This window comes from Pocillopora verrucosa, chromosome 1 (assembly GCF_036669915.1).
Source record: "Pocillopora verrucosa isolate sample1 chromosome 1, ASM3666991v2, whole genome shotgun sequence".
Lineage (NCBI taxonomy): Eukaryota > Metazoa > Cnidaria > Anthozoa > Scleractinia > Pocilloporidae > Pocillopora > Pocillopora verrucosa.
In genome coordinates, this window is record NC_089312.1 from 26,646,056 (window position 1) to 26,673,658 (window position 27,603).

Here is a 27,603-nt window from a genome sequence, read left to right on the forward strand (position 1 = left end):
TGCAATGCTTATAAAAGAAAATGGAAAGTGAGATTATACTATAATTATGTGCGACTGAAGAATCAGAATATCCATGACTAAAGGACTAAACTTTTTTATGTTATGTCTAAATGCCTGGCAACAAATTTTCTGAACTTTTGTATACTTGTTATTATTATTATAATTATTATTATGCTGTATAATTGCTTGGTTTTCAACACTAAAGAACATTTCTGACCTAGGAATTCTATGGTATGCTTAAGCTTGAAGAATTTTTCTGCTGCAAAATCAAGATAGTTTCTTGAGTTGCTCTATGTTGTTACACAAACATCTTATACTCCCTAGAAGTTTCAAAGAACCTTTCAGTGGACATTCTATGAGAATTTTTGAGTGACTTTAAGTCCATTCAAGACCGTACCTGGCTGCCAGGTATTTAGACACAGCCTAAGGGACCTATTTTGTTACTGAAGAGTTTGATCCTGAAAATTTTCTCCTCTCAGTTAAGTAATTTCTTTGCTTGAAACTCATCTTATGGTAACTGATCACTATTAAAAAAGTAAAGATTAAAACCCTTTTGTAGAGGTGATGGAGTTATTGCATCTTATGGCTTTAAACTTGCTGTAAGTTAACATGGAGAACTTAGTGTGTGACAGAGTTGACAACATGTGAGTGTATTTCATGTTAGTATCATTTGTTATGGATTATGACCACTTCTGTGAGGTTTACCATCTACTTGCCACCACCAATGAGAGTCAACATGCCAGAGATGGTAAATTGAGTTGTTAACAATCATTGTTACAGACTCTTTCTGTTGTGTGCACTATTAATTTTGTACCATCCAACTGAAAAATAGTAAAATGCAAGATGTATGCTTTCATTCGAAGTAAGTTTCATTAGATTTGGTTTTGAATTATGTTCATAAGAACACAACTTGTGTTGAGGGCCACATCGGCTTTTGTTTTGCATAACACAGAGAATGGGTGCTGAGCCCCTTCCTGTAAAATTTTGCCACATTTGTGTCCAGCTAAATTTGCAATAAAGGGGGTAAGTTAGTTTAGTGTTATCAACTGAGTTGATAATATAAATTGGCCACTGTAGAGAGTTTCAAAGCTGATGTTTCGAGCGTGAGCCCTTTGTCAGAGCGATTGATAAAGGACTAATGCTTGAAACATCAGCTTTTAAGCTCTTTATGGTGGCTAATTTACGATATCAACTTAGTTGATAATACTTAATTTCCCAGTTAATTTTGCAATGTATTACTACATCTTAGCATGTTAGTTTCATACCATTTCATACCAGGCATTGGCATAAGTCATTTGGTGAAATTCACTCTGGTTTCTTTGCTTGTAAACTTATCATAATCTTTGTGATATTATGTTTTATTTTTTTTCATGTAACACTGAAACTCATTATTCTTTTTGCCTTTAATGGTTAGTGTTCCATAATTGAGACATTACATATAGTGTCTGAGTCATTTGGCCACAGGTGGCAAGTTGACTCATGCAGTGGTTTTTCATGATGGCAAGTTGACTGGATACCCTTGTATAAAATGCAGACAAAACTATTACCAACTCATCTAGTGGCAACAAGCATGAAAATTCTTTCTTTCTAGAAGTGTCACAAACTAGGTGGTTGCTATTTTAGCAGGGTGTTCTCTAGCTAGTAGAAATTGAAGAATTCTCTGGTGGCCACAAATAATTCCCTAGTAAAATTTCAATGGCCAGAACCATTTTTATTCAGTAAGGAAGAGCATTCTTTTGTTTCTTGAAAGTAACACCATTCCTTTGCTTCTACTGTAAAATTTCTTGAGAGAAACCCTATTTAGACCCTGAATGAGAAGAGTTTCAAACCATACCTTTGTACTAGACGTGTATACCAACTTAAATAAATGTAATTTTAATTTAAACTTGGTAGTAAACAGCTGTCTTTTACTTTTACTTGCAGCCTTTTTTCAAATGGTGTCAGCTCTCTGAAAAAGATCAAAAGAAGTCTCCAGAAAATGCTTTCAAGTTTTTATATTACTGCTCCGCATATGGCTACTGTTCCTACATTCTGTTTAATGGCAAATACAACTTTTTCCAAGACACAAGAAACTGCTGGAAGGGTTAGTTTCATTTCTATGCACTGGAGTTTTACTCTTAGTTTCTGTGTATTTATGAGATGGGGGGAAGAGAACCTTTTTATTAAGGTAATGCATCAATCAATATAATACTGAAAATCTCCCCTCAAGCAACTGCTCAGGCATCTTAACTTTTGAAGATTAGTTGGTTCAAATCCCCACCTTTGGAACCAAAATTGTGTTCAAATTCCCCACTCTCTTGCCGGATTTGATTGTCAATTTTTTGTAAGAGGTAAGATTAGCAACTGATGACTTCATTGTAGACCTTTTCTCCTAAGCCATCTGCTTGCAAAAGTTACCTTTCCACTTTGAAATTCATCCATATTAAAGGATAAAACTTGTTTGTTCTACTGGAAAGACTTGACAGTTCTGATTCAATTCCCCACCCCACCTAGGCCCATTAAAGGTTAACTCCAACAAACCCTTCTTTACACAGAACTTTTAAAGTTCAGAAACAATGTTGATTATATAATCCAGAGAATACACATGGCTTTCAACTGATGGTCAACTATTCTTATAATGACCTTTTATGTGCAAAAGTTTTGGAACAGCATTTTTAGCTTTTCCAAAGACATCGCTCTTGCAAAACAGGGGAGAAGCTGGTCTAAAACACCATAATTACAATTTAGGTCATTGTGAACAAATTCACTCGTATGAAAATCGTCTTACGTGTTGGCCATGTAAGGAGGGTAAAGGAGAGGTTAAAAATAACACTCAGATATACACTACCCAAGAGGGTATAGAACAGATTAAAAATAACCCTCAGGTATATACTTGCCAAGAGGGTATAGAACAGATTAAAAGTAACCCCTAGGTATACACTACCCAAGAGGGTATAAAAGAGATTAAAGATAAGCCTCAGGTATATACTACCCAAGAGGGTATAGAAGAGATTAAAAATAACCCTCAGGTATACACTACCCAAGAGGGTATAAAAGAGATTGAAAACAACCCTCAGGCATACACTACCCAAGAGGGTATAGAAGAGATTAAAAATAAGCCTCAGGTATACACTACACTTGAAAATAACCTTAGGGTATACACTACCCAAGAGGGTATAAAAAAGATTAAAAATAACCCTCAGGAAAACAGCAGATTGAAACAACCCTCGGGTATTCACTACCAAGGGGGGTATAAAAGAGATTAAAAATAACCCTCAGTGTTAATTTAATTCTCTACACTGATGACAGAAATATAGTGCCTCCATAGAATGCATGCTGCGAAATTTTTTGGGGGGCCAAAGCTCCTCATGACATGTAGATACTCTGAGGATGTTAGTTCATAACTCATGATAATGAGTTTTATCTTCATCTGAAAGTTTCATCTTATCAACATATAACAAAAATCAAATACCTTTCAAGAGTATTTAAAAAGTGATCACCTGCACTAGAATCTGCTGACTGCAAAGCAGCTTCCTTGTTGGGCAGCTCTGATGATTACATCAGCTGCTAGTCCCCCTCTTGCTAGTAAATATACTCTCTTGCTTATTGACACCTGTCATTTTCAAAACATACTGTACTTTGTTATAAGCATTGGCAGTGAATGTTAGGTCTCAAGCTCTTCCTAACTTGAGTAAGTTATCAACAACTCCATTGAACAGTCCAATATGTAGAATCTTTACATTGTATCAACTCTTTAACTCCCATGAGTGACCAAGATATAATTTTTCATTACAATATCAATACAATATCAATACAATATCAATCAGACAAATGGTGAGAATAAGGAAAAATATAAATTTGGGGATAATTAGTTGATTTAATTCGAAATTTTTTGAACTGACGTTATAAGAATTGTGTAGTTGACAGAAAGGAGAATTACAAATTTGACCTGGGAGTTAAATTAATTGTTGATAACATTTTCTTTCAGTTGCTGACAACAAAGAAAACAAATATGTGTTAGCAACTAAATGTCCCATAATGATTGTAAAGTGTTACAAATGTAGTTTTTATGGCCTTTACCATGCAAAAAAACTGATATTCATACTCATCCTGCAAATCTGTGTGAAATGTTATTCATAGGCTGTATCAGATGAAAGCAGAGAAATTGTTCAGCAAGCCCAGTGAATGGACCAGAACCACTACTATTTATTCACAAAGAAAAATTTGGTGTTTTTGTTCAAGATTGTAGCCTTACATCAGCCAGAAGTGTTTAATATTCTTTCAATGTTTGTCTGCAGGATGGTATAAAGGGATGCCAGTTTCTCAGGACATTTACATCCTTTATATGGTACAAACTGGGTTTTATTTCCATTCCATGTATGCCACAGTGTTCATGGATCAGTGGAGAAGGGACTCCAATCTTATGCTTGTACATCATGTTATAGCAAATTGCTTACTTTTTTTCTCATTTGCTGTAAGGTAAGATTTTGAGAATTTTGATTCTGGTAGGGCTTATTGTAATGATGATTTTACTAATGATGAGTTTTAGTTTATGAACCTTTTTTGGTACATACTGGATGTACATACATGCAAACATGTATGTACATGTAATTTCCTTGACTTTTTGCCACCATTTTGACATAAGATATTCAAAGGAAAAATACTGAATAATTATGTTATGTCCTTCAGGTACTACAAAATTGGTGTTATAGTTTTGTTTCTTCATGACATTGCTGATATTTTTCTGGAGTTCAGCAAACTCTGCGTTGCTTTCAAGTCACGTGGAGGAAAATATCATCTAGTGCCTGATGTACTCAGTAATGTAGGAGTTTCGTGTTTTGCTTTGGTATGGTAAGTACCATTACTTGGTGAGGTTGTTTTAATTTGTTTGTTTATAGTTTTTTTTTTCTCTTGTATGGTAAATTTAGCATACTAAATATTTTCATTTGCCTCAGTCAGAATGCAGTCACTTCTGATTAGGTTGATCTCTTTGTATGACTCTTAGGGAGCAGTTATGATGTTTTGATTCACAGTGAAAGTGGCCACAGTGTGAGGCAGATTAATCAAAAGTAATAAATAGAGAAAAGCTTATGGGTGCACATAGATATGGAACTTTAGTGAGCGATCAATTTGTTATCTCATCAGTGAGCTCTGCAAAACAGTAAGATATTGAGTTGATTATGAGAAGAGAAATTCCATATCTACAAGCAACCATGTATTACCTGTATTTTGTTTATTATATAAATACTATAGGCCTCTAATGATGAGAAAAGTCATCAAGGAACCTTTTTTGAGAATGATGAACACTTAGTCATTTGTTAATCAACCTGACAAGGAAAGTGACATGTCAGTAGCTGATTGGCAATATCAAAAACACATAGGGGGTAAAAATTACCGTTATTTTACACAAGTGCAGTTATGACTTTCTCAAGGCTTGGAATCGGCGTAAATTATAGCAGTTTATATCAATAAGATATTACAGTTCTTACAGGAGCTGCCAAAAACCACCTATAATACATATTGAAGTGGCCAAAATAGCATTTTTATTATCTTCTAGGTTATATTGTCGCCTGTATCTCTACCCATTAAAAGTACTTCATTCTTGTGGCTGTGATGCTCGACCAATCGTTCCTACTGCTCCTTTTTACTTCTTTTTTAATGCAATGCTGTGGGTGCTATTTTTAATGAACATTTGGTGGTTTACGTTCATTGTGTGGCTCTTAGTTCGTATAATTATTGGAAAGAGCACTGGTGTAGAAGATACGCGTGAGATCCCTGAGCACCCTGAGAAAGACAAACAGCTTGGTAATGGAGGGAATGTAGCAAATGGAGAAATACATGAACCAGCTGGTGATAAAGGTGAGGCTTGCTAGAACTTGTCATCCCTGTGAAGTGCATCAAAAATTTTGTTATAGAATAATTGAGATAATATGTGCGCTCTCATTGGTTGATTGGTGTGTTTTGATGAGAGTATATAAACACTGTTGTGATGTCACAGTCCTTGGCGATTTTTAGCTTTTTGATTTTCACCTGTATGTAGCTGAAGAAGGCCACAGGCCAAAACATCAAATTTAATGTTGGAACAATTAAGAGTTTGTCTTCTTTCTTTCTTATCTACACAAACTATATTATACACATATATGTACTTCTTTTTCAGTAGAAATCTGAAAACACAGTTTTGAATAATAAAGTGTATCATGGTAAGCTCTGGTAATTTATGTTAGTATTCTTGTGTTTGTTCTGAAGCTGATCTCATGCATAATGGTAATGGTATCAAGAGAAGGGGAGAAAATGGTGAGCATGTTCTGCATGGTAATGAGCAATTCCGACACAGGCAACCACACACCAAACCAGCCAGTCCTTAGAATGGTTCTCTGATGTGAAACAGCCTGCTAACATGTAAGTGTACCAAATTTACATAGTCTAGTCCAATTATGAGTGTAACCCTCTTTAGTTCAAATGTTACAGTGACACCTGTTCCTCGGAGACATTCACTGCAATGTCCATCTAACATGCAGGTGCTACACTGCTGAGTACTACAAGATCATTTTACAGAAAATAAATGGTGCAAGTTTGGTTCACACTACAATGGATCCATTATTTTGCATATCAAATATGTAACCAGTTATTAGCTGCCACCACAATCAAATTTCAAAAGTTAGCATTCCTGCTCATTTTACATGAACAATTACTTCATTTTTTACTCTATTCTGGTGACAACTGAAGATTTAAAAAGTTTATTACTGACTCTGTGAAGTAACCCTTGACCTGATGTAACCGTTAAATTGTTGTGTTATTCTGATGGGTTCTTGGCATAATAAAACTGATGTTTTATCCTTTTCTTTCATCAGTTTTCAGACTTCAGCCTCCCACAACAGGACCACAATTTGGATAAAATTGTGCTCTATACCACTGAGAAGTTTTTAAGATGTGAATAATTTTAATGTTCTGTAACTGTGTTCACAGTTTGATTCAATACATTCATATAGTTTTTACATGTACTTGTGCTGAGCAGCGAAGATTTCTTTACACAAGAGTAATACTTTTAACAATGAATGTGTTTGGTTAAATTTGAGTGCTTTTGTATGTAAAATGTTATGCATTGTTAAGTTCAGCTTCCTTTTCTAATCACTACTGGTTTTGACAGTACATCGAGCCTCTTCTAATAATATTACAACAGAAAATACAGTTGTGCAAAGTTTGCACTCAGTATACGATATCCAGATTGTGAGTATGTGGCTGCTAATTAAACCCAAGAACTTAACATATTAATTGTGTATTGAATTCATTTTTTTGGTTAACAAAATTGTAGTGAGTGCAGTCCAATCAAATGAAACATTTTGTTAACCTGTTGGAAAAGTGTATAATTATGTAGTCTAGTTAATAAGTTAAATATGAATTAAAAATCTTTGTGACGTAGCCATAAGATTTAGTTTAATAGAAATGTTATATGTCATTTCAATTCAGAACTAACCACATGAACATTCCTAGATGAATAATTTTGCAAGGAAAATATTTATCAACCCATGGGTGTAATGTAAGGAATGTCAGTTACCTTAACAAGCTAATTGCAGAATTTCTGCTGTGTGTTAGTTTCCAATTGTGTCTTAATTAGTTGGTACATATTTTCAACTATGTAAATGTTTTAGTAAAACTCCATCATTAGCCATTATTACATTACTGCACTTTTTAGTGTTCACATTTTGGATATTAATTTCCATGTACTACATTTATGCATCACGTGATCCCTATAAGCACAACAAGTTTATTTCATTTACTGATGCAAGATAATTATTAGCATTTTGTCAAATCACATACGAATCCATTATTTTAATATTCATTAATAGTGATTTAGAGAGGAATTTTTTTCTGTCATTTATCTTAGAACTTGAATGCAATGGAATGTTATTGCAGTCACAGGAAGGAAGGCAAGGGGACAGTGTTGAAAAAATCACTCCTCTGGAGCTCCATTAGATTCATTTATCAGTGAAGTAAAAGTTTATAGCCTGTTTGTCATAAAATTTCATACCATCTGGTCTTTATATCTGAGAATTGTTTGACAGCTATTACAAAACCAAATTACTTTTCACTATACTCAGCACAAAAAACCTTTCACTCAGAATCAAGATAACTTAAACACGGTTTCCATTTTTAACGCATTTAAGACAAACAAAAACAAGTGACTTACGCATGTGACACATGTGCATTATACGATATTGTGAAAATTGATGGTTTTCATCAGAGAAATCACATTCCATACTACAAGTTCTCATTATTATTACAATTATCCAATGACCAAAATTACGAGGAGGAAAAACGAGTATGTTTCTTAAAAATGCAATTGTCACCGTTTATAGACAAATTGAAACTTACATTTTCAGGATATTTCATTCAGATAACCGCTGAGATACAGATGTACTACGTTAAAAGGATTATAGTCGACGTTATGAAATTTGCACTAAGAAAAAAACTCCCTGAAATTTATTTTCTCATTTTTATAAGTATGAAATATGTACATACATACATGTACATATAAAAACAAGTCTTACCCTTCCTTGAGCGAAAATTAGAACTATAAAAAAATTTATCTCGCAAAAAATCGTTAAAACTATGATTTGTTGGCTCTGGGATTTTCAGCATTGTGGTGAGCATCAGTTTGGAATCTGTAGACTCAAATTCCAGATCCCTCATTTCGTAAAGTTTAATGCTTCCTAATTAAATTAATCTGGTATTAAATTGAAATATATTTCTGTAACAGTTGGTAAATTGTAAAGTAGCATTCTTTAGGTAGATGAAGCCAGGTTTTAGGATATTAAATGGTATTCATTCGAGTGATATTTCAGGTAATTGAAACGGTGATTAATAATTCAATGTTTGAATGGGTGACCTTATTACGATAATGAAGTGTGTGGCTTAAGCTAAAATTATTGGAAATGAATGTCGTAGGGAAATAAGTGCATTAAAGCAGTGGTAGTTTTGTGGTATGCTGGTGTTGTTGCTTTGTTTATGAATTTACATATCACAACCTTCGCTTCTTGAAGTTGGGATACCTCTTCCACCTTCTTCCCCCTCCCTCCTTCCCCCCCCCCCCCCCCCTTCCTTCTTCACTGTTGCCTCTAAATAGTGAAACCCGTCATGGTTAGCGTTTTTTTTTTAGTTTGAGCGTGTGAAAGGCTAGGAGCAGGCAAGGGGGAGCGGGGTGGGTGCTCGAGTCTGTGGGGTGTATTAAACTTGTTTCGTGTGGTGGAAGGAAGTCATTCAAAGAGAGAAGTTCTGAAGCTCAGCCTTGTGCGATACCTTATTCGGAAACACCTTTCTTCCGAACCATGTATTTTATGAGGAATGGGTTAACAGGTTCCTAAGTAGAATTCAAGCAGACTACGTTTGGCGCTACGGCGCGCGCAGCCCCTCGAGATGCGAGACAGCAAGAGAAAAAGGTGTGTGGAAGGTCCCTAAGGGGTGTGGTATACCAAACTTCTCCCAGGACCTTCGCAGACTTTTCGCATGCACAGTCATCCGGCGCGAAACACGAGGGTCCGCCGCTTGTGTCGCAGGGCCAAAGAGAGCCCTCTCGCAGGCTAGTACTCAGCTGTTACAGTAACACTTACATAAAGAACCTCAAACTGAAAGTGAAATGGAGACCGTGTCTACCGGAAAATTAATACCGAATAATAGAACATGTTAGAAGCCATCAACGACTTCAACTAAAAAATCTCTCTCTCTATTTAACGCATTTTTTAAAATATATTACTGCACAATTTGATCAAATACACGAAGAAAGCACAGCGGTTACTAATTCTGGGGCAAACCCAGTAAACCTCGTTTATTACTATATTTATTTCTTGCACAAAGTGACTCAACTTACTTTCAAAACTACCGTGCCCAAAAGAACATTTCCACTAACATAGTAAGTATTTTCCTTTAATTGGTACCCACCATTTTGCGCAAAATTTAACTAACGGTATCCAATGAATTAATAGGCAAAATTCGAAACAATTCAGCGACTTTCTACACAATCTTTTTTGGCTCTATTTTTTTCCCTTCTTATATTTGTTTTTTAGTCTAATTAAGGTTCAAATCAGAATTACAGCTAAAACGTTCCATTCTCGCTCCCAGAGCAGCTCGATTCTTGTAGTCAGCGTCAGCCTTAGTGGATAAAATAAAATCTCCACCTTTTTGCTCGTGCGTTCCTACAGAGCGGATACATTGTTGGGCTATAGATTGAATAAAATGTTGACGGCGCAAATTTAAAATTTGATGTAAAGTAATAATAATAATAGTAATAATAATGGTTTATTAACAGATAAAACAGGTGGCTCTTCCCTGTTAAAATACATCAATTACAATTAAAATTAAAAAAATTTAAAAAATTTTAAACAAATTTTAAAAAATAAAATTAAGTTATTTCATAAATTACGCAATATGAAAGTAGAAGTAGGATTAACAGAATAGAAATTACACAAAAATTAAACAATTGTACGCCAGGTTCTACAGCTTGTGTGATCGACATACAGTGGGATGGACTTACAGTTCGGAAAACACACAAGTATACCATGTTTATCACTGGTAGTAGAAAACTTAACATAGTAATTTGATTAAGCTTAGAGCCAAAGCTATATTGATGAACTTAGACTGGTAGCTTGTTACTGCGGCACCGGTCGTATCAGGCGTGACCTTTTCGTTTGGGTTCTTGCCATCGAACCACATCACCATACAATTGTTGCTCTTTTCGTACGTAAATGATTGTCCCCACATTTTGTTACATAATCCTTCTCCGTCTTTATACAGCTGAAAATGAAAATGAAAATACAACTTATCGACAACAGGAAATTACGTTTCGATTATGAAAGCGGAAGTCGTCTTCATGAAAACCCTGACGATGACTTCTTCTCATGTTTTCTAAACTCAGGCTTGAGAAACTGTCATAACACAGCGGTAAAACGTAGGGGATTCGCGAAGAGACCAATTTTGGTCGCCCGCGCGCCAATTTCTCGCGTAAAATTTCTAAGGAAAATATATACAAAACAACCGCTGTATTGCAAAATAAACGAAAGAAAATCATAAGAAATCATAAGAATTTGTAAAAGGAAATCACCGTGACTGATTCCCGTAATTTGCGAGAGAATCTAACACAAAATTTCTCTTCTTTTCTCGTGCGGCTTCCACAAACCTGCAAGTCGGGAAGGCGACCCCATGGTCTCATAGGACCATTTGTCCCTGTTCAAAGAACTGTTTGTCAAGGATTCCCACCGCAAGCTAAGACTAGCATACACCAGCCAGCCCTTCACTTAATCGCTGTTAACAGTTGACATTACCTCGCTAAATCTGAGACATTTGGAATCAGTTCGGCAGGAGTACTGGCTTAAAGTAATGTTGAAATCCGCCAGCCAATCTTCAGCGCAAGTCATATCGTTTTTGCAGGCATCGTACCATTTATCACAATAGTCAGCACATATTGGAACCCGTTTCACGCCTCCACCAGAGGTATGCCATTTGATAAGGCTGGGTTCACACGAATAGAAACACTCTTCGTTTTTTATGTACCGCTCACACTCCTTTTCAAGAAAAAAAAACATTTAGTTTAAGCAAAAGAATATAATTATTTTCACTTGGTTTCAGGGGTACGAGTGTTTTTTAAAAGGATCCTAGTCAAAAACAAGACATTGCGCGCTCGGTCTGCCATTTTCTATGCTATCTATATTCGTGAAATTGCCATTGTGGTCTATCATCCAAGTGCGTCCGCCCCGAAGGTAAACAAAAACAGAGGCGTTTTTGACTAGGATCCTTTAAGATCAAATATTCTCTACTAGTATACAGTGAGAGGAGTGTTACCCTCCATAGGGGACATTTGTTTTCAAAACGTGATTCAACGATTGCTTTGTTTAGCGCTGTTTATTTCACATAAAATCCAGTCAAATAAGCTTTACTGTGCTTTCCCTAAGTTCTGATAGGAAGATTAAAAAGTGGTGCCGCAAGTAATTGAGACAGTTTCCTCTGTTAAACCAAAATATTGAGACCACAGATGCGATTTCCTTTGTCTTAACATCTAAATCTCGGCTGCTTCCGCAGCTTCTGTCATACTTTGAAAGCACCACAAAAAAAGAAAGTTTCAGCTTGGCTGGGAGGGGAAACTAGCTACAGAGCGTACCACGCTTCGCAGAAGGCACCAAGGACTACAGGCATATCCCATTCTGTTTTCTTTACCCTTCTTCAAACAGCGGATTCAATTCCCTCACTACTCTCCTCTTTGACTACTCTCTCAGTAACTCTCACTGACTAATCAACTCTTGTGTCTCTGACTTTGACCAACTGTCTATGAACTCTAAACAACGCGCCTTTGTCTTCGCTATGAGTGGACATTCGGGGCTAATTAAACATTTGTTGTCAGAACACTAACTCAAATATATTCAAGAATGAACAACAACATTCTCACTACTTCCGATCAAACAATCAATCATTGACTGCAAAAGCCAAATCAAGAAGTTTAGTGTGGGTCCAAGGCAAGAACAGACAAGCGAAGCACGTCCACCACTGGAAGTTTGACAAGACTGTCAAAATCAGAAATCTCACCGTGATAGCTAAAACCCAAATAATTGCAGACTTTGAATTGAAATCTTAACTAACTGCTTAATATATACAAATGGCTACTAAATCATAGCTAGCGAACCAAACACTTCACGACATACTGTCAGGAACGTTGATGGGCAACTGGATAGTCGAGAAATTCCCTCAGCCAAAGTAGTATCGATGAGGTGTAGGCCATGCTAGGCTCTCAGTTAGTGGATTAACTCAAGGGGTTAATTTTTGTAAAGAAACTGTGGTGCTGCATCGGTGGGGGTTTTAAAAGATAATTTGGTTTTATAACTTAACTGAGTTAACAATGTAAATGAGCCACCGCAGAGGGTTTTTAAAGCTAACGTTTCGCGAAACGTCAGCCCTTTGTTAGAGACGGGTGAAAAACTAGAGCGGGTGCGCGAAAACTGGTGAGCAAGCGGACGTGGTGGTGGGAGTTGTAACCCAAAGCAGAGATAAAACGTAGAAAGAGTATCGCTTGCGCGTGATCACTATGGACCCAGAATAATGTCAAAATTATCACCGTTTGATTTCGAGTATGGGAGTTGAGGTCGGACAACTCAGGCAAATAAGACTCTCGACTACAGCGATTGGAATCGTTAAAAGAATCGCTCAGAGACCACACTTTTAGTTTCTATCGGTTTACCAACGTCGTATTTAACCCACTCGAGAATGTTGGGAGAATACAAAAGAAGTTTGTGACCCACCAGCCGGAGGCGGATGATTTAAAAACTTTGCAAGTGTTCTCCCAACATTCCACGTGAGCTAATACGACGCTGGTAGACCGATAGAAAGAGCCGTCTATTGCTTTCATAAAATAAAATTTAAATTGCCTTACATGAGACAAGAGCCTCCATCGCAACGTTCGAAGAAAAAAAGTTTCCTTTGCTGTCGGGGGACGTAGCGTGACATAGTCTGGACGCACTGGACTGTCAATATTTGTTTGGCCCTACCAAAAATCTCAACAAAATTTGTCAAGCGTGGGCGCACTGAGACACGGCAAAGTACTTGTTAACTTTAAGCCTCCATCGCAACGTTCGAAGAATTTACGGATCTACCGTTGGGAACCGTAATAGTTGTATTCTGAGTAAGGATCGTTATGCAGCATACCGAAGTACGAATCCTCCATCTTCACCTTTTGATTGCCGCGCATTTGGGAAATAATTTCGGCGGGTACTCCGACTAAAAATAGATATCAAGTTTTCTTGATTGACATTTTCCTTCAAATCATGGCGTGTAAATTGACAGAAGTCAGATTTCACGCCTGACAGCAATTTGTCCTGCTCCGAGGCAGGACGACGGCGTCTCTGAAGTTTGGTAAGCCTTGACAATTTGGTAGAACTAAAAATCACCGGGCGCACTTGTCTCAGGGAACTGATGACAGATTTTTTCGCAAAATAAACAAATTAAGGGCCCATCTGATTAGATTTGCTGAACTGAGGTTTTTTTTACGAATAATTTTTCATGTAAGTAAATATTTATTCCTTTTCTGGTAGCATGAGGAGCGCAGTAAGTCACATTTATATCTATTTTGCACGATGTAACCAACGAAGTTGAATCATATTATGTTGAATCATGTTATGTTGAATCATGTTATGTTGAATCATGTTATATTTAATCATGTTATGTTACGCAAGGAACATAAATAAAGGGAGTAATTTTCTGAAGAAACTGTGTTGCTGCGTCGGTGGGGAGAGTATAACAGAGTAATTAAGTGTTATCAACTGAGTTGATAACGTAAATTTGCTACCGTAAAGAGTTGAATAACTGACCTTTCAAGTGTTTAAGGGCTACCGCTCGAAACGTCAGCCTTTAAACTCTTTACGGTAGCCAATCTGCGTTATCAACTCAGTTGATAACACTAAATTACCCTGAAAGAAAAACTCGCGGTAATCCAAAATTCAAAAGAAAGCAGCCAGATGAATCTGACGTTCAAGTCAATGTGCATGATGAATTGCTCTTTTTCACGTGATTTCAATGATGCAATCAAGGCACAAACGATCAAAGACTTTTCGATTCATCAGCAGAAAACGTTCTATCGTCGGACTTTATTCTCACTTCAACGAAAGACAGTTCTTCGTGAAAGTTGAAAAAACAAAAATTTGCTCACACGCTGGCTCATGTCGCGACGGTGATCCGGAGAGTGACTTACAAGAATGTTATTGTTGAAGAGTTTATTGCTGCAACAACGTGACCTCCTATCCACAATAAAGCAGATATCAATGTAATAACTTATGTAAAAAGAAATTACTTACTGTAAAAAATTAATCTTATCTTAAGGGAGCCGGTTTATTTACACCCGATTAGATGAAAAGCTCTTAGTAATTGATATGCTAATTGTAATAGCTTGGTAAACGTGACCACTGAATGGGCGCGAAGGTCTCTCACAACCCCTATGGTTCTATAACGGCTGTACATCAATAATGAGTGAACAGTGCTTTCGGAACGTAAATATGACATAACTTGCAATCCTCACAAAACTTACACAAAAATAATGATTAGTTGTTATCAAACAAATTGATATCGATGTTCTTACCTTAGAGAGATTACCACAGTGGTGCCATGAAAAATTATACAAAACTTCCACATTACTTTTCTCAAGTTGAGCAGTGAAGCCTGCAGTACAGCACGTTCTTTCCTTCCAAGGTTGACATTCAACATAGTCCGGCCCTTCAGGAGACGGTTTCTCTTTATGATAAGGGCCATCGATGCATTTAGCTACCTCTTCCTCATGACCAAGGCAAAATTCTCCGACGAATGCGGCAAGGAATAAGCACACAAACACGCCTGAACGCGCCATTCTGCAAAATGAATATCAAGGGCACCGTAAGGATGTTCCAATAATACCCATCACAAAGGGAACCCCAAGTTTCAAATCGAGGCTTGTCACGGAAAGGGGCAGAGCTCAGACCCATCCGTGCATGCCTCCTCTTGCTTGTCTCAAAACGCGAAAAAAAACAAACAAACAAAAAATATGCCTTTTCGGCGAGCAAAGTCTGGTGGTTTACACGGTCATTTTTTTCAGCCCAGTTACAGATGTCAGTCGCTGCGGTAAAGACACCACACCAGCTCGCCACAAAAGTGTACGTGTGACGTATGAAAGCGGAAAAATGCTTCTGTGATGATTTACATCTTAAAGCTAACAACACCAGACATTCGTCTAGCTCAGACCCAGCCAACTGCAATCGAGCTCCGCCCAAGCTACGTCCTGCCAACCCATCACGTGAAAAACCTTTCAAAGGAAACAGACAATCGAATTATATTTTTCGCCCGAACGAAGTCGATATTCGTCCAAGCGACCAGCTAGCCAGGTTACTACGCATTTTGACGAGTACTATAAATGTCGGCCGCAGGTCAGTTAGATCCTCTGGTTCAGGCATTGCGTGACAAGAATTGTTCCCGCATACATAGATTTTAATTCAAAAAAATATTATTGAGAGTAGTCCATTTTACCATAACCTTGGGTTCGGACATCATTTCCCAATCATGATATTCCAAGCAATCGTTTTTATATTCAACGGCTGACCTACAGGGACCCTCTACAGTAGGAGAGTAAAACCCTTTCTGAGCAAGCCTCTTCTTGACGCACGACGGAAAGAGGGTCCAGCATAGGTTTGGCGGGATGTGGAATACGAGAAATTTTAAAGGCGAGATGCGGGATGAAAACAAGAAAGCGAAACCGGGACATGCTACGTGTCGAGGGCGGAATAGGGGATAGGCGGGTATTGGTTGTTTCTTGAATCTGCTTTCTCTGTGTTGGAATTGCAATCACATTATTTATATTCAATCCGCGCTATAGTTTGGAATTTGCATATAAATGCCTGTTGAAAGTGATAACTTGAATATTAAATTTCTTCCTCTTTTCTTCTGTTTTAGATTTCAAACCGGCCCTTCTTCCTCTTGTAGGACGACGGCGAAAGATTAAAGAGTTTCTCGGAGGATGAGACCAGGCGCTAGGAAGTCGCGCTGCCATTTTACAACGCCCGTTGAAGTAAATTCCTTTGCATAGTGTGTCTTGTAGCGGTGTTGACGGTTGAGTGGTTACATTATGATGTAATTATGTTGTGGTGAGCGCGTGGGCGGTCGGAATACATTTGAATTTGATCAGAGGCACGTGACCAGGAATCAACCAATCACAATGCTCGTTTTGTTGAGTGAAAGTCTAGGTAAGTAACAACACGGTGTGTTACATAACCTACTACTAAGTATCTGCAATTTGACCTAGAGAAAGTCCATAAGAGAGCTCTCTCGTGCATTTTCCCGAGGATATCATACGCAAATGCCCTTCAGCTTGCCGGAATATAAAACTTACGAGATCATCAAGAAAAGCTGATTTTGCAACTCTTTCAGTCGACAGCCAACAACCCGTCTAGCAAGATCCAAGACCTAATTCCAGCCTCCAACAAACCTCAGAAAGAAACGGAAATATCAGCTGTCATCCACCATAACGAAGAGACTGTCTGACTCATTTATTTATAGGTGCAGAAACGAACTTATGTATAATTAAATAATTGAATGGATTCTCACTCTTTTTTATACCTAGGATAAATTGATAGATAAGTTTTTGCGTTTTATACAATTTTTTCCACAATTTGCTGTAAATTCACGCAATTCGGTTGTTAGATTGCATGGTGATTTTAATAAACACGGTCTACGCTCAATTATGGACCCTCGGCAAGTCAACTTGTGTTGTTTACATGCAGGAAATTGACCCATGGAGATCAGGAGTTGCGAAACCTTTCTAGTGCAACTTGTTTACTTAAGGCACAGGTGTCACTAGACTCCATTTCATGCTGTTGCGCTAAAGCACAGACAGTTCTCCTTATGCATATGAGTCCTACAAGGCGAGAGAAGTGCGAGAGATTGTGAAGTTGTTTGTTCATAAGCCAGTATTGGATCTCTGGTACATAATTCCTATGAGACTAGTTTTCTGAACCAAGTATTACATTTAGTGGTAAGTTTCAACGAGCTTGCAATAATAACTATGGACGTTACCTTAGTCCAGTTGATGTTTCATGCGCAATCTACGGAGGAAAATGTAATTTGTGATAATCGGTATTGACACAAATTAATATTTTGCCGACACGGAACAGAGAACTGGGTGCGAGCGTAGTACGCGAAGGCTCATGGGTAGTACGTTTGTAAGAAGAGACCGTTGAGAAACTTGTGGCATTCTACGGTCAGCCTTGCCACTAGCACTTTCCCATAAGGTTTATTTTTATTGTGTAATTAGCCTGATATGATTTGTTTTCTTCATTCTCTTCATTGTTTATAGATCAACCTTAAAACCCCAAAGGTGGCGCCACTGCAGTTGGTCGGGGGTACACGGTCCCTATTTTCCTAACAAGAGGTTTTTGGGGTTTACGTGTCCGGCTTTGGCGCATGTAGGACGTTACTTGATGCATCTCTTATCCACTTTGTTGTAAACTCATTGTCACAATTAAAATATATCTTGGGCCTAGCTGACCAACGCGCCCATGCCTCAACCTTTGAGTGTGTTCGGTTGTGTAGTGAAGGCAAAATTTGTCAGCTTGTTTGCCATCTCAATCAATTGTATCCCCTCCCCCTCCCCCTCCCCCTCCCCCACCCCCAGCTGAAAAGAGTATTCGAGAAAGGTTGGAAACTAATGTTTGGTTCGAAGAAAATCAATACGAAAAACTGCCTCTTCATTTTGTCTCCTTCTGCATTCTTGCTCTATTTTCTGTACTGTGCTTTGTTGAGAATGGTAAGTGTTCATTTGACTTACTTTAATTATTGGTCGTGTGCTAATATGAACTTAGTAGTTGTGTCTCAGGGTCGAGTTTTGTTTGAAGCTAAAATAATAATAAAAACTATTCCGGTAATCAAGTATTATCAGCACTTTAGGGCAACACTGTTACATCAAGCTTTGTGCTCTTAACGTAAATCGACTATTTTTCACGATCACTTTGTCATATATAGATAGCATGAACTTAGCTGCTAAGAATCGCACAAACGGTTTCACATAGTCAATAACTTTAAATTTGCAAATACTCGACTTTAGCTAGAGACAATTTAGGTTTAAATAAATTAAACATAGTTACGCTATCAAATAGTTTAAATTACGAGGATATCCAGCATATATTCTGTCACTCTCAAAAATGCCTATCCATTTCGGAAAATTTTTTAGGATTTATGTAATGTCTTCACAGGTATTTCTCATTTGTTTTTAATGCTGCTTCGGCTGGTTCGGAAGTGAATAGTAAAACTATTCATTTTCGAGCAGCTGATGAGACAGAATTGCGCGTCCAGAGTTTAATTTCCGACCATTTTTTGGTATTTTTAGAGAAATAAACAAGTTTTTGGCATCTGTGTGCTTAATATACTGAAACAATTATTCACCTCAATGACGGTGAAAGTGGTTGATATTTGCCTCGCCACTTTGCAGCTTGGTTAATGTCCTCCACTATTCACTTTAACTTTGGTGAATAATCGATGATTAGTATATCCCTAAAACAGTATATGGCTTTAAGGCACACTCAGATTGGCTACTTAAACTCAAAATATCCTTTGCAATTCACCTACATGCAATGCCTGCAGGATTTTTGCCTCAAAATATTATTGTAGTTATTGCATGAATAAATGGGTTAAAAACATCTTTTTATGCCATGTTATTGAACTGTTTTAGTATATAATAAAAAAACTACTCACTTCAGTGTTGGTTGCTATTGACCTCACTGCTTAGCAGCTCAGCAAATATCCACTTTTATTGAAAACTAGAGCATTGGATGATGCAATTCATAAGTTTTCATAGGCATAAACATTATATGCTAACTGAGCCATTATACCATATGTGCACAAGAAGACCACTTAAACCAGAAGTGTTTTCGTACATTGCAACATTCTGTTTGTTCTTACAAAATAAAGTCGGAAAGATTTATCTGTATTTTGAGGCATTTTTTTTAAAACTATTTAATCCACTTGCATTTGTTGGATATGAGATGATTATTGCCAACTCAGCCCTACAGGTCTCTTTTATTATCTATCATCTCATATCCAACACGTGTTTGTGGAATAATTGTTTACTAGCTACCTCCATGTTGGTGAATAGTTTTTGCCTACTGGCTACTTCATTAAATGGAATTCTTTGTCAAGCTAAGTGTATTGTTTCTATCAAGTTGAAGCAGGTTTGTTTTCATTTTAGGTGGAACAGTTTACAGAGAGTCAAATTGATGGTATGGTGTCGAATTTATTGAAAGAAATTATGGTGGTTATTTGTGGTACACAACTTTAGTCCAAGGTCTGGGACAGGGGGAGGAGATTCTCCTTGAAATACCTTGCTAGAGCTGGATTGTCTGGTCATCAAAATCCTGAACCTATTATTGACAAAAACACATCATTTTCCTCACAAGTTTTTCATAGCTGACCTCTAAAATCCATACCTAATTTCATACCTGAGTTTTGAAAATTGTACATGGTCTGTTAATCCAAGTATGCTTTAAATTAATAAAATTTAGTTGTAAATTTTAGTTGGTGATATTTTGGTGTTGTGCTTACTTGTATTTGTCTTGTAATTCCCTGAAAAATTACCTTTATCTTAAGAGTTGAAGACCATGATGGGAAATTCTATATCAGTATTCAGATCAAAAGTGTTCAACAACCATTCTCTTTGGTATGGCACATATCTGTATAGCTTACATAGCTTTGGTTATCCCCACCCCTAGTATCTTCTGGGCATTAGTAAGCTCAATATTTAAGCAAATTTAATATGTTGAACCTCAGAATTTTTATAATAAACTGAATTAATTTTTCTCTTGCATCGTTCCATAGAATTTAAGGAGTGCTTCTCACTGTTTGATGGGGACAGTGATGGCATGATAACTGAACAGGAACTAGCACTGACCATGCGATCCTTGGGAGAGAATATCACACATGTAGAAATTGCTGCGCTTATGAAAAAGGCTGGTAAGATAAAGACTGCAACCATTGTTAACATGATATTGGGGCAAGTTTAAGATAAGCAAAGACTTTTCCATCCCCTAACAAAGATTAAATTTTCAATAATTAATATATGTAAACTTGATTGGTTGTTTATAAATCTGCTTGGAGTATTACTTTATACACACAGGCATCTTTACTTGGTCTACAAAACATACAAATAGAGAACTGTTTATTATTTAATTATGCTTATCTTTCATGCCATGAGAAGTTACAATGCTGGCAGTGCCACTTTTTTTTTTAAAGAGTTACTGATTTAACACTTGTAGAAACATACTTACCTCTGTCTGTCATTAAAGCACACCAAAGAATGATTACCATTTGATTTAATTGTGCTAATCAGTGCTATTGGTGTATGCATCGATGGAATAGAACAAAGGTTACAAAGAATTTTGATGCAATTCAATATTATTTCTTGTTATTAATGAGTTTGCTCAGCTAGTTAATGTAGTGGCATTATGATGCTTGGAAACCCATTTTTTTCATCAAATTAATTCTGTTAACAGTTGAAAGTTCATAATTTCTTTCCAGGAAAATACAGCAGTTTCTTTTGAAATTAACTCCAACTACTCCATGAAAGTTTTTTTATTGACTGATAAAGATTGCTTTTTTAATATTCATTGAAGCTATAAGTTGTATAATATTTTTTGTTTACATATTACATGTATGTAACCACATCATAATGATGTAAATTTTTACTAATAATTATAATTATCATTGATATTAGTATCTCTATTGATTTATTATGTTAGCATTATCATTGTTTCTGATCATTATTATGTACTTGTATGTCTCTGTTGATATCTGAGCCTGAAAATACTCTTTCCTATTTACAAAATATTAGGTAAGCAGAAAGTGCGGTTCCCAGAATTCTTGAAGATGATGGCAGAACAGCATAAAAAGAACTTCAACTCAGAGCGTGAAATTTTGGCTGCTTTTACAGCTTTAGACAGGAACAAAACTGGTGTTGTGAGTCGCAAGCAACTACAGCATCTAATGACAGGCACAGGGGATAAACTAACAGCTGCAGAATGTAAGAGATTTGATAAGTGTCTGGCAAAAATGATTCATAATGGCAGTTACTTACAATGCAACAGGTTTAGCTTCCCACTAGGAGTATTGTGCTTGTAAATGTTTTTCAATCAATTTTATATTACTTAAGGGTTAGAGATCAAGGACAGAACTTTAAGAGGAACTGTCACAAGCTGTGTCTGAGATGAAGGGAGAACTCAAACATTGTTTTTAATGTAGCTGAACACGCTGTCTTCTCGTAAGGCTCCCACATTTTAGTGGTTACCTTGTTATGCCAATGCTCCCCTACAAATTGCTTCTAAGTTGCTCTGCTGTGAATGTTACTTCTTTCTAGTATAAGGTACCTTTTCCATTTCGTTATTTCATTTACTTGCTATCATTTCAGTGATGTTACTTGTTTTTATTTTCAATTGGTGTTTCTCTTCTTCTAATGACAGAGATACTTGTTGTGTTAGTGCCTGTAAATCATGGAAGAATGCCCTGTTTCTGTCTCTCTATTACAATTCCCCCTTGGTTATAGTTTACCCTATTGTTTCAATACTGGTATTCTTGTAAAGTTTGAGGAGTCAGTAATCCTACCCTAGATTATGAGTGTTCATTTGTCCTACTACCCCTATTTAAGCAGGGTGCTTTTGTAGGCTAGTACTCATATTTTTTCTAATGCACCAACCTCAACTAGTTCCCCTAATCCAGCAAAGTAACTATTGTTCCTGGCCAGTGATCTTCCTTTCATGAGGTTTGTTTTGTTCAAAAATCCCTATTTCAAAATGATATTCTTTATACCTATACCCATTGTCCCTGTTATCAACTGGCCATGGCAATAGTAGCCCTCTTGTTACAATGATTTATTCCTTTCAATGTTCCAGTGTGTGTTTCAAAATTTTTATTTCTAAGTTTAAGTTTACAAATGTGTTTTTTTTCTTTCAGTTCAACAGATGTTAAAGGATTTGAACTTGGAAGGTGGCAGCTCTATTAATTATTCAGGTCAGAAATGCATATGAATTTGTAGCAGTATCTTCTTTTATTTGCAGAATCTACATTTTAGTATGTGATCATGGATTTCTTTCTGTATTCCTGCAAATGCTCAAAAAGTTGTTGCAGTTATGCACTTTGTTTCCATTTTCTTATCAAAAAAAGAAAAACTTACAGCAGCCTTTTTTTGCTGGCCAGGACATAAGAGTTTTAACTTTTTGGACACTTTTCTTTTAGCATTGATATCCCTTAAATTTTCTTTCAGATCTTGTGCGAGCTGTAACCCACTGAGGGAACGGTGATGGTGCAGAAAAAACTGTTACATATTTGTCCTTTACCATCCTTGCAAACTAAACTTTATGCACATAACTTTTTATTGAAATAACCTTCTTCCTGATTTGAACCATCAGTATAGTATTACTGCCGTTGGTATGCTATAGAAAGAACCTTTTGTAAAGAGATTTGTTTGAGAATACCAAGAAATCTTGTAAAGCAACCATGAGAAAGAAGCAATCTGGGGTGTTAATGTCAATTTTGTGGCCATCACATCTGAAGATAAACATTGCAAAAATTATTTATAGGTGTCATCCAAGTACTATTTATAGAGTTTTATTGCTTTCCTCTCACTGCAGTCTTCTCAGACAGATACAAAAGGTTAAGATTACAGAGTTTGGACTGCTTTTAGCCCAGCATTCATCAGGCAATGAGATTGCATAATTTGTCAACCTCAATACCTGAAGGGATTAGTGCTGTGTGTCTTTTAAAAATTTTTACAACTAACTGCTAATTAAATGTTGTTAGAAATGGTTGTGAAATGATGTAAGGAGCTATGTTTTGCCACAAATTGGCCTCCATTAAAGTTAACAGTGTAATTTTTAGTATGTTAATTGGGTTTATTGGCAGGAAACAGGGAATGCAGGTGTAAGAATTACTGATTCAGAAGTTGAAACATTTTTTTTTTTTTATGAAAGTAAAAGAAGAATTCTAGTCTCACTCAATGATGTATTTACAAAAATTGCATTTATTGGAGTGACATATGATTAAGATTGGTTAATGGTGACACAATAAGATCTGGTATTTATGAACCACTTGGAATTATTAAGGGGGATTTAGAACTGTCGCTGAATTAAATAAATGCTTTGAAATTCTGGTGGAAACTTTTTTTTCTTTTTTCTTTTTTTTCCCCTTTTTGCGCGGGAAATGTTTAAACTGTTTTGCAATTTTAAAGCTTTAAACCACCAGGAACACAAGTAATAAGAGAACTAGAAACTAAAATGATAAGCCAGAAGAGGTTGAAACGTTTATTTACCAAGTGAACTTGGATACATTAATGGGATGGATTTTGTGTTTGTACCATTATTCAGTTTCAAAACAGATCAGCAGCTTACTGATGACAATTGAAGGTTGTTATACATTTAATCCTTGAAGTTCAGCTACTTTATGTTGTAATTTAGCTATTTTTTCTTGCAATTTTAAAACTTTCCCTTGGAGTCTCAACACTTCCTTGTCAGCCTCAGTCAAGGGAGTCGTTGTTGTATCTGTTGGTGGCGTATCTTTCATTTTTTGTTCTTTTCCCCTATCATCATTACTGGCTGTTCTATTTTCGTCCAAATCGTTCGATTTAGAACTTTTATGCAGAGTTTCTTTTGCTTTTGCAGCATTTTGATCAGCTCGTATTTCGTTATTTGTTGCCATTTGAGAATGTTTCAAAGCATTCTGATTCGTTGGGAGTGTGCTGACCGCATCTGACTTTTCTTCACTTTCTTTTTCTTCACCATCGACGTAATTCTGAAACATTGGACGAAGCACAGGGGCGAGCAATGCCCATATATAGAGGCAAAGGCATGCGCTACTCGAACCCATTTTGATCCAAACCGCAGGCCATGATCTTTGAAGCTGCCTAAGGTTTGTAGCCGGTGACGGGCTGTACCAATTTGTCAACGTCATCATAATGTGCAATGACGCCAAGGACATTGCAAAATGGAACAAGGAATAGTTATAAGCTACATGATCGTCCTCCTTGACTACAGACTCTACATCGTCGCTTTTTTTCGTTGCAAGGTTGTTTGCCCTAGTTTCAAGATCTTTGTAGTGAATACGCCATCTGTCTGGACAGAAAGAAGATTGTGACATAAAAACGCATGCTGCGGTAGCGGAGCTCTTAAACGCTTAGTCCGTATCGGAGCGTCAATTCCTAAGAAAACCAGATGATGACCCATCTAGCTGAGAGAATTACTGGTCAGGTAATGGGCGTGCATACGTCCATGACTGAAATTCTATTTAACATGAACGTAAATATTGATAATTCGGAGATCCTCTTCAGGCTCAGCGAAATCTTTATACTGTTAGTAATTTTGAAAATGTCTCAATGGGTGAACACCTCACTTTTGACTAACCAGAGGGACAGAGTTGTGATACGAAAATGTTAAAAGCGGACGAAAACTTTTGAAAAAATGTTCGTCCATCGCATGTTACCCCCCAAACATAATTATTTCTTCAGGTTTCCTTGTCGAATTACTGGTACCCACTTGTACTCATGCGCGGAGAGAGAGGCACTTTGGGAGGAAAGTATCTTGCCCTAGAGAACACAGCGCAATGCCCCAGCCAGGTCTCGAAGCCAGACCTCTCGACCGGAGTCCAGCGTGGTTATCGATGGGTCTCGGCGTTTCCCACCACATTAAATGATGAAATATGAAATTGTTTTCCAAGATCGACCGACCTTGACGGACTGTATTCTAAAAATTAAGATAGCGAACAACCTTAGTTGTTGAACTTACTCAAGTTTGATGCACTCATGGCTGTGCTAAGACTGGCATAAACGAGCATGACAAAGACAAATAGGCTGCTGAAAATTCCCTGCAAACTCAAGCCAGTCGTCTGGTCATATCCAGATATGACGTAACCAGGAGGATTGCACAGATCGTCCGGCTCGTGCGATAAGGCAGACCACGTGAGATACGTGGTGTAAGCTATCACGACGGAGGCTTGAAACAAACCTGAAAAGAACTTTAATGATCTTAACTGATCTTGAGTTTTATGATGAATGGAAAAAATGAGATCTAAGAATTGTTAAGGAAGTTCAGATGTAATTGCTTTGTTTTGTATTGCGCTCTCGTGGAGAAAAGAGGAACTCAGACAACATCTGCAAAGAAATATCAATTAAAAAGAATGATAACTCTCTGAGGTTATTTTTCCTACGCCCGTCATCTCCTACACAATCTCTGCCGGTATCATAATAAAAAAAAAGATACTCGACCACTTAGCTAAGAGACGCTGTGAGCATTGGCGGTTATATCCAATCGATTATCTTGCGCATGTAAAAAGCCGAACACTTTTGTCTCTCACTGAAAACATTTGCCTTTTACTTAGTTTAACCGTAAGTTGAGAAGGTGAGACAGGAACATCTAACTTGAGTCAAGAGGGCGGTAGAGAACTAGTGACTTGGTATGCCATATTGTTTCAGCTCCGTCACTCATTTTCCTTTCAAAGCCAATCGGGTGGAGAGCACATGTTTCTTCAAAATTCGCCCTCCCCATATTCACAGGGACGAGGAATTCACGGCACAATGAATTGAGCCAAAGAGCTCCTAACTTCGTTTGACATAGGTATCTGCATGTATTCAGGGCTCTGACGTCACTAACCAGTGCCTGACTGCGCCTCCTGAACCTTGGGAAGAACGCTGATCACTGTCGCTGCTACGCACTGACACAAGCTGAACGAGACGAAGAATAAATTGGTTTTACACTCAGCATCCCGCACAAAGAACTTGTAAAATAAAATCACAGCAACCATGGATAAGATAAACAGCATTCCGGTACAAGAAAGGAAGCACAAATACCTGAAGAAAAGACGGAGAGCTGTTATTTCATCCGGAAAGCTGGAACCACCATCACATAAATTTTCAACCCTCATCTAACTGTCTATCCTGTAAGTACCCGCTTACCAGCATCTTGAACGACAAGGTGTCGAGGCCTCCTCCATCTTCTCGACCCAGGTCTCACTCCACGAGTGAGACATATCAACTAGCACCACAAGTTGAATTAGGATAAAAAGGAATCCACCGACCAGGCCGAAATACATCCATACACGATTAAATGACAGTGACTGTGGTATTAACAGCGAGGATGTGATTAAAGCTGTAAAAGAAAATTAAATTAACATAAAACATACTATCATATAAATCGTCCCAAGATATCTTGAAGCAAAGAAATTTTTACTGGCCAGGTATAAAACGTTTCAGTTTATTATTGGAGATCCTTCAAAACTAAATTGTTTTCCCCTTTTTTTTTTCCTTTTTGATTAAGGCTGTATTTCTTTGTTGATTCATAGACTAAGACGCGCGAGTTATCATTTGGCGCGAAAAATTTTCGCGCTAAATTGGTAAAATATCAGCATCAAGAAAAGTCAGTTGAGAAAATAAGATTTATAAGGAAAATAAAAAGTAAGAAAAAGATCTGAGGAAATAAAACCTAGAAGCTGGTTAGCGATAAAAGTTGTAAGTGATGCTTAATAAAAACTAACAGCTATTACTGGCAATCATTACTCACCAATCAACAGCAGAAACTTGATGTACCAAAAACCATTGTGAATCCGAGCACGGATCTCTTCCACGCTTTTCACATTAAGCGTCATCATGGAAAAACACAGATAAAACAAAGCTGTTCCAAAACACACGCGATAAACTGCCGTGTAACCCACTAGATTGTCACAACTTTTTGAGTCCACCATTTCGTTGCAGAAATGCGGAATAGCATTCAGTTTATCTCGCATTCGTGGAGCAGAAAGTACAAAACATAACACTGTGACGAGTAGAAGAAACAAAGTGTAGTTCACGCGAGTCATTGTCTCTCTTCTATGTCCCCCGCATGCACAGCACAAGAAGCATACGCTCTGATCACCATTCGGTTCATCCTTAGAATTGTCTTTCATGTTATTTACTGAGCTGAAGTCTTTTTCATCGTACCACACTTAAGGAAAAGATATGTTTATGTTCATGTCTGGTGGCACAATTATGTCGGTATAACGTCACGCAGTAAAAGTGTTTTTAGCGGGAAAAATTGGTTTGAAGGATTAGACACAAATCTGCATGGT

The 27,603-nt window shown here is 37.2% G+C and overlaps 4 protein-coding genes and 1 long non-coding RNA gene across 7 annotated transcripts in view; 3 read left to right on the top strand and 2 right to left on the bottom strand.

The window, feature by feature from the left end:
- The window catches only part of LOC131771644 (ceramide synthase 1), a 10,462-nt gene extending 1,499 nt beyond the window's left edge, over positions 1 to 8,963 (top strand). Inside the window, exons 2-7 of the mRNA XM_059087496.2 lie at positions 1,924 to 2,083; positions 4,278 to 4,458; positions 4,669 to 4,830; positions 5,537 to 5,838; positions 6,226 to 6,378; positions 6,831 to 8,963. Coding sequence (XP_058943479.1) covers positions 1,924 to 2,083; positions 4,278 to 4,458; positions 4,669 to 4,830; positions 5,537 to 5,838; positions 6,226 to 6,344 — 924 coding nt within the window. The 3' untranslated portion in view covers positions 6,345 to 6,378; positions 6,831 to 8,963. The remainder of the gene's footprint in view (positions 1 to 1,923; positions 2,084 to 4,277; positions 4,459 to 4,668; positions 4,831 to 5,536; positions 5,839 to 6,225; positions 6,379 to 6,830) is intronic.
- An 805-nt stretch (positions 8,964 to 9,768) lies between these two features.
- On the bottom strand, positions 9,769 to 17,639 carry LOC131771623 (riboflavin-binding protein). Of its 2 annotated transcripts, none has more exons than XM_059087464.2 (4): positions 17,548 to 17,639; positions 15,089 to 15,353; positions 11,295 to 11,534; positions 9,769 to 10,767 (listed from the first exon to the last, which is right to left on the bottom strand). In XM_059087464.2, the coding sequence occupies exons 2-4, from the start codon at positions 15,350 to 15,352 to the stop codon at positions 10,558 to 10,560; spliced, it is 714 nt and encodes a 237-aa protein (XP_058943447.2). In that variant the 5' UTR covers position 15,353; positions 17,548 to 17,639; the 3' UTR covers positions 9,769 to 10,557. The 2 variants fall into 2 exon arrangements, with proteins under 2 accessions (XP_058943447.2, XP_058943445.2); XM_059087462.2 differs by lacking the exon at positions 17,548 to 17,639 and adding an exon at positions 16,865 to 16,926.
- On the top strand, positions 15,946 to 17,101 carry LOC136280135 (uncharacterized). The gene is made up of 3 exons (XR_010717139.1): positions 15,946 to 16,274; positions 16,429 to 16,718; positions 16,903 to 17,101. It is a non-coding gene; the product is annotated as an uncharacterized lncRNA (long non-coding RNA).
- A 516-nt stretch (positions 17,640 to 18,155) lies between the features above and the next one.
- Positions 18,156 to 23,669, top strand: LOC131771604 (uncharacterized). Its single transcript, XM_059087423.2, has 6 exons — positions 18,156 to 18,277; positions 19,715 to 19,745; positions 20,341 to 20,475; positions 21,353 to 21,541; positions 22,468 to 22,524; positions 22,778 to 23,669. Exons 1-6 carry the CDS (start codon positions 18,179 to 18,181, stop codon positions 22,801 to 22,803), a joined length of 537 nt encoding a protein of 178 aa, XP_058943406.1. The 5' UTR covers positions 18,156 to 18,178; the 3' UTR covers positions 22,804 to 23,669.
- On the bottom strand, positions 23,665 to 27,460 carry LOC131771677 (serine incorporator 1-like). 2 transcript variants are annotated; one of them, XM_066164816.1, is made up of 5 exons: positions 27,060 to 27,460; positions 26,456 to 26,648; positions 26,154 to 26,224; positions 25,290 to 25,508; positions 23,665 to 24,620 (listed from the first exon to the last, which is right to left on the bottom strand). In XM_066164816.1, exons 1-5 carry the CDS (start codon positions 27,439 to 27,441, stop codon positions 23,920 to 23,922), a joined length of 1,566 nt encoding a protein of 521 aa, XP_066020913.1. In that variant the 5' UTR covers positions 27,442 to 27,460; the 3' UTR covers positions 23,665 to 23,919. The 2 variants fall into 2 exon arrangements, with proteins under 2 accessions (XP_066020913.1, XP_058943513.2); XM_059087530.2 differs by having other exon boundaries at positions 26,154 to 26,350.
- Positions 27,461 to 27,603: the final 143 nt, after the last annotated feature.